Here is a 6887-nt window from a genome sequence, read left to right as displayed (position 1 = left end):
GTCTTCAGTATGAAATATCAGGATTGTAGATAAAAAAGAGTTGCTTAAAATATGCCATAACATTTCCTTTAAAATATAATTAGAATGTCTGGTCCACGTTGAAATTATTAATGTAAGCGTAACTGTTAAAAAGTTATCAAAAGACTGATTCTATTGAATTGGCCTCTGCTATTCGTTTTCTTTCCTCCTGGAGGTTTCTGTTTGGCAGTGACAGCATGATTTCTAAACTACGTTATTCTTCTTTTTTTTTTTTGGTAAATTTTCTGCATGTGTTTTTTAGACAAAAGAAAAATCACCAGTTTATAAAAAAGGAGCCTGAAGAGTTGGCTCCTGAAGTACAGACACGAAGTTTTATAAAAAGGATATTGGTTTTCTTGCTATAAAAAGCGACCGAAAGGTGTCAGACCTGAAAACAAATTCTCACAGTGTTTTCAGTGTTGGCTGTTTACAAGGCATTCAATAGAACAGAGATAGATGGATACCATACAGTTTGTGTAATAACTCGCTATGTTAGACAGCCTCCTAGAGGAATCGGGCACATGAAGTCCCTCACCGCCAACTCTTAATTGCTTATTGATTCCAAATTGCCCCACTGGAGAGATTGACAAGCAATTCACTGTGCTTTAGAAAGTCTACCGAAACGCCTCCAGTGTTTCTCAGTTTTGCTAGTCTCTTTTTCACTAGCCCTGCACCGGGGTCCCAAGCACCTGGCGTCAGAATTACAAGCTGCTGGTGTTTCTCCCCCTTGACAGCCAGAGTCGGTGCTAGACGGCAAACTGGGGGCTCAGTCGGGAGTGAAGAGCGAGGCTGGGGAGCTGCCTTGCTGCCTTCCCAGGAACCTCCAGCATTCTTGAGATCGGGAGACAAGGGGCACTTGTGTTTGTCACTCTTGGATTTGCCAATGAGTTTCTTTCCCACATACGCATTTTAAGTGCTATGTATGTAAACAACCCTCTACAGAAGGAAGACTGTCGTGTATGAGCAAAGTGAGACACGGGAGAAGTAACGCAGGCGCCTAAGTTTTCAATAGAAAGGTCATGGACTAGCACATTTTGCATCCCCGGAAAGTGACCCCGAAGGATGGTTATCGATCTATCTCTTATAATTGGTAACTGTGGATCAGTGGCCCAGAGGAGAATTCACAGGAACATAAACCCAACATATTACAGTGTGTTTTTTAAAAAATAACAACAACAAATAAAAACTTGAAAGCACCAATAGCCCTGTTGGACACTTGAGCAGAAGTACCCTATTGTAACGGTAAGCTTGGATTTGTACTCTGGACTCTGAACATTCTCTTCTCCTTCACATGGAATCACCAAGTGAGTCCGAGTCATCCAAGGACAGAGGCAGGTACAGATCCTGTAAGAAGATAAGAGATAAAGTTAACTCCTTTTCTTGCCATCTTGGGCTCTGAAATGGGCAACATCAGATGACTGGGTTTTTTTTTATTATTAGTATTTCCTTTCATTTTTATTTTGAACTAATTACAGATCCAGAGGAAGCCAAAGTATCCGGAGGAATACTTGTGCTGATGTACCCTTCACTCAATTTCCCCCAACGATAACATCTTGCCAGTTTCCATGCACTCGTGTTGCGCCTGCGCGCGCCTAGTCCTATGCGATTTTACCACCCGTGTATATTTGTGTGCCCATCACCACAGCTGAGATACAGACCTGTACCCTCATCAAAGGGCTCCCTCGAGCTACCCCATTTAGAGCTACAGTCCCCCGTCTCCCACCTCTAAACCCCCCATGGCAACCAATGATCTGTTTCCCATCTCTACAATTTCGTCATTCATAGACTATTATATAAATGGAACCCTATGGTATGTAACCTTTTGGGACTGGCCTTTCCCATTTAGCATAATTCCCTGGGGATTCGTACAAGTTGTTGAACACGTCAGCAGGCTCACTCCTTTATAGTGCTGAACAGCATTCCACAGTGCGGTTATGCCACAGTTTGGTTAACTATTCACCCATCGAAAGGCATCACGGGCTATTACAAATTAAGCTTGCTATAAACATGCCTATAAAGGTTTTCGTGTGAACATTAGTTTACATTTCTCTGGGATATGCTCAGGAGTACCACTGCCGAGTTCTATGGCAATTGCACACTTAGTTTGTAAAGACTGCAGTATTGTTTTCCAGAGTGGGGGTACTCCTTACATTCTCACCAGGAAAGTATTAGTGATCCAGTTTATCTATGTCCTCACCAGTATTTGGTGTTTTGCTACTTTTTATTTTAGCTATTCTTGGGGGTTCGTTTGGTATCTCATTAAGGCTTTAATTTGCATTTTCCTGACGGCTACTGGTGTTAAACGCCTTTTCACATGCATAGTTGACATCTGTAATTCCTCCTCAGTGAAACGTTTCTTCTTTTCTTCGGGTCTTTTTTTTTAGAGAGAGATGGAGCATGAGCAAGGGGAGGGGCAGGGAGAAGGAGAGAATTTCAAGCAGACTCCATGCTGAGCGTGGAGCCCAAAAGGACCGCCTTTTCGGGGGCTCGATCTCACCACCCCGAGATCATGACCTGAGCTGAAATCAAGAGTCAGATGCTTAACCAACTGAGCCACCAGGTGCCCCTCTTCGGGTCTTTTGTTCATTTTCTAATTGTTTTTTTTTTTCTTTCTTATTGTTGAGTTTTAATAGTTTTTTTTATCTTCTATATATGTTTTTGGTTAGATATGTGGCTTGCAGATATTTTTTCCCACTCTGTAGCTTGTCTTTCCATACCTTTTGCACGGTCTTTGACAAAGCAAAAGTTTTTAATTTTGATGAAGTCCAATTTATTATTCTTTTTATTTTATGGATGGTACTTTTGTTGTCAAACCTAAGAACTCTTTGCCTAGCCAAAGATCACAAGATCTCCTATGTTTCCTTTTTACCTCTTTTACACTTAAATCTATTGTCCATTTTTGAGTTAATTTCTGCATAAAATATGAGGATTAGGTTAGGGGTCATTTTTTGGCCTATAGATATTCAGTTGCTCCAGCACCACTTATTGACAAGACTATCTTTCCTCCTTTGATTGAATCTGTGCTTTTGTCAAAAATCAGTTGTGAATATATGTGTCAGTTCATTTCAGGCTCCCGGAGAACGGCCAGGTCCTGAATAAATGCCTAACGCAGAAAATGAACCCCATCTGCCTACTTGCAACTTATTTCCTGATGCTCTTCCATTTTGCACCAGGAATTAGGATCCATGGCTCCAATACTGCCCAGGGCTTGTCTACATCTTGAGGCGATGGGGAGAGGATATGGCATTGGTTTTTCCCACTGTCCCCAGAGCTGTATTTGGAGGTACTTGTGATTCCTCTTGGACTTACTTCACCCATTAGTCTAAATCAGCGATTTTCAAACCTCTGTCTCCCTCTCTCTTAATCTCTCTCTCTTCTTCTAAATCTTCTATTCAAATGAAATTTTGTTTGGAAGCCCAATACATAAAATAAATAAAAGCGTAGCTGTTGTGATTGAATCGGACACGGGGGAGGCAGAATCTCACCCATCTCCAAATGAAGCAGTTTGAAAACCACTGTAATCTTTCACAGTATCAGCAGGATACTAAAGGGAACCAAAAAATGTAGGGTCAACTCTGTGGATATTTATGAGATCCTCCTTGGTATAATACAAAGAAAGAACTTAGAGAACTGTCCAAAAAATTGGAGCATACAGTTTCTGTGAGCCAGAGGAAAAATATGAAGATGAGGAAGGAGGAGAGGGACTTATTTATCTAACGTTAGAATGCTTTTTTGCTATGGGGCACCTGGCTGGCTCAGTCGGTAGAGGGTGTGACTCTTGATCTTGGGGTTGTAAGTTCGAGCCCCATGTTGGGTGTAGAGATTACTTAAAAATAAAATCTTTTTTAAAAAGAATTTTTTTTTTTTTTTTTTTTTTTTTTTTTTTGCTGAGAAGGGGTAAGAAAATTTTTAGGCAGCTTCAATGGAAAGAGGAGCAAAGTATATTCAGAAACCTCAGCTTTTAGTCCTGTGTAATTAGTACCGTGACATTGAACAAGTCTTTGAATCTTGGTATCTTCATTAAGAAAATTCAGTATTGGAAAGGACAATATGTAAGGTTTCTTCCACTTTGTAGACTGTTATTTAAGACCCTCAAGGGACTACTTAATCATTAAAAAACACAAGAAAGGCAACTATAGCAAATAGACTCACTTCTCACCAACCCGCCATCCCCTCATGGTAAATCAGGGGCTGACAAACTTTTTTTTGTAACAGGTTAGATAGTAAATATTTTGGGCTCTCTTTGCTGGTCGTATATGGTCTCTGTCATGCAGTCTTGTTTGTTTGGGTTTCGTTTGTTTTATAACTCTTTAAAGAATAAGAAACATTTCTTTTCTAACATGGGGGGGCATCCCCAAACAACCAGGCCATAGGCAGTATTTAGCACCCTTGTTCTAAACTAACAAACACAATCTCTTATGCAATTGATAAACAGGAAGTGAAAGACTGAGGAAATAATAGGAGTTCAATAAAAATTTGTAAAATGGAACTCAGGCCAAGTGGCACACAATTGGGGTCACTTCTCTGAAGGGATTTTAGTCCCCTTGTACTTGAGTAAAGTGAAAAGTGAACATAGCCAAAAGTATCTTTTAGCTCTAGACTTCCAGAATGGCAAAGAAAGACTCTTCGAAAATCTGCTCCAACAGTGACACTGGAAAAATTGTCGAAGCCAACTTTTTCAGAACTCTGGAAATTAACCAAAAGCTTTCAGCAATCCAAAAAGTGTTTATTCAAGAAAAATGGCTGAATCTCAGTAAGAATACCAAAATGTGTAGTGCTTTAGCTTATTCTATTCCCCCTTCTCCCTTTCCCCAACTCCAGGGTAGCTTTGAAACCCAACAGCCTCCCAATTTCAGTATCTGAAAAACAGCAACTTAGTAGTGACCAGAGGGTGTAGAATGAGTTGAAACCTCCCCAAAATGCCCCATTCCCAGAGAATTGTCACTATTTGACCTGTTTGGAAACTCCCACTCGTAGGGCTCTTTATTTGACCTGATGCAGAGCACGCTCACTCTGGACCACCTTTTCAGGGAGCATTAATCAGCTGCAATTGTTTAAAATCACAGCTGCCTAAAGTAGAGGAAACTGTTGGAGCAAATGAAGCTGCTCAAAACCTTAAAAGGAAAAGCTAGAGAATTAATGTCCATGGGAGACTTTGAAAAGCTCCAACATATTCACATATTCCCAGGAATCTCTATGACATGGCACATGTTCAGGACTGGGTGTATTCTGAGAAAAGACCTAAGAAGGTCCTAATCTCTCACCTCTGGTTGGCCTTGAGGCCCTGCACAAGCAGCAAATGAAGACTAAGGCAAAATTATAAACTGCCTGATGGAGCGTTGAAATCATGCCCCAACACACACACACACACACACAAACACACACACACACACACACACACACAGCATCTCAACCAAGGCAGAGAGCCTTATCAGATCAAGGCATTTAAGAAAATCTAGCAAAATTATCCTTCAAGAGTTAAAGAGAAAACAAGACATTCTCAGATAAACAAAGACAGCACATTCATTGCTAGCAGACATAGCCTCTAAGAAATACTAAAGAGAAGCTTTCAGGGGGAAAATAAAAGGACAATAGATAGTAATTCAAATCCACATAAGAAAGAACACTTAGTAAAGGTAAATACATAGGTAAATACAAAAGACAGTACACATTTATTTTTGTAACTCTTTTCTTCTATTATCCAGTTCAAAAGACAACTGCATGGAATAGTAATTATATAAGTGTGCTGATGGACTTATTATGCTTAAAGAGGTAATTTGTATGTCAATAGGAGCCTAAAAGGAGGGGGAAGGGATAAAGCCTTACTATAGTAAATTTTTTTTATATTCAATTGAAATTAAGTTGACGTTATTCCAAAGTAGATTACACTAAGATGCTAATTGCACTCTCCAGGGCAGCCAGTAAGAAAATAACTCAAAATAAAATTAGTAAAAATACAACAAGGAGATTAAAATGGTACACTAGAAAAAACATCTAACACAAAAAAGAGCAGAAATTGAGGAATAAGGGAACAAAAAAGACACAAGACATGTAGAAAATAACAAAATGGCAGATGTAATTTCTACCTTACCAGTAATTACATTAAACATAAGTAGATTAAGCACTGAAATGAAAAGGCAGAGATCGGCAGAATGGATTTTACAAAAAGCAACATGATCCAGCTTTCTGTTGCCTGAAAGAAGTACAATTTAAAGACACATAGGTTAAAAGCAAAAGGATGGAAAAAGACTTTACCATGCAGTTAGTAATCAAAGGAGAGCTGGAGAGGCTATGCGAATAACAGAAAAAAATAGACTTTAAGACAAAAATTATTACTAGAGACAAATAAGAACATTTTCTAGTGATAAAAGGGGTCAATATATCTGAAAACATAAACATACATGTGCCTTGTCAGCAGAGCACTAAACTACATAAAGCAAAAAATAACTTAATTGAAGGAAGGAATGAACAACTCATCTAGAATAGTTGAAGACTTCAATACTCCACCTTCAATAATGTACAGAATAACTAGGCAGAAGGCCAACAAGGAAAGAGAAGACTTGAACAACACTACAAACAACTGCACATCTATAGACTATTCCATCCAACGGCAGCAGAACACACATTCTTCTCCCTTGGAATATTCTGCTAGGTCACAAAACAAGTCTCAATAAATGCAAAAGGACTGCAAAGTATGTTCTTTGACTGCAGTGGAATTAAATTAGAAAGCAATGATAAAAAGATATTTGGGAAATATACAAATATGTGGAAATTAAACAACATACTGCTAAATAGCCAATGGGTCAAAGGAGGAATCACAAGGGAAATTAGAAAAGACTTTTGAGATAATGGAAAATGAAATAACAATA

At 39.1% G+C, this 6887-nt stretch overlaps 1 protein-coding gene across 1 annotated transcript in view; it reads right to left on the bottom strand.

The window, feature by feature from the left end:
* Window positions 1–1305: 1305 nt before the first annotated feature.
* Window positions 1306–6887, bottom strand: part of DCX (doublecortin) — a 99075-nt gene continuing 93493 nt past the window's right edge. The window contains exon 7 of the mRNA XM_045788433.2: window positions 1306–1362. Within this exon, the coding sequence (XP_045644389.1) occupies window positions 1306–1362 (57 nt within the window). The remainder of the gene's footprint in view (window positions 1363–6887) is intronic.

The sequence above is a fragment of the Ursus americanus genome, chromosome X, assembly GCF_024610735.1.
Source record: "Ursus americanus isolate L20-20 chromosome X, mUrsAme1.1.p, whole genome shotgun sequence".
Lineage (NCBI taxonomy): Eukaryota > Metazoa > Chordata > Mammalia > Carnivora > Ursidae > Ursus > Ursus americanus.
The sequence above is the reverse complement of the archived record's forward strand: the minus strand, read 5'-3'. Positions and strand labels throughout refer to the sequence as shown.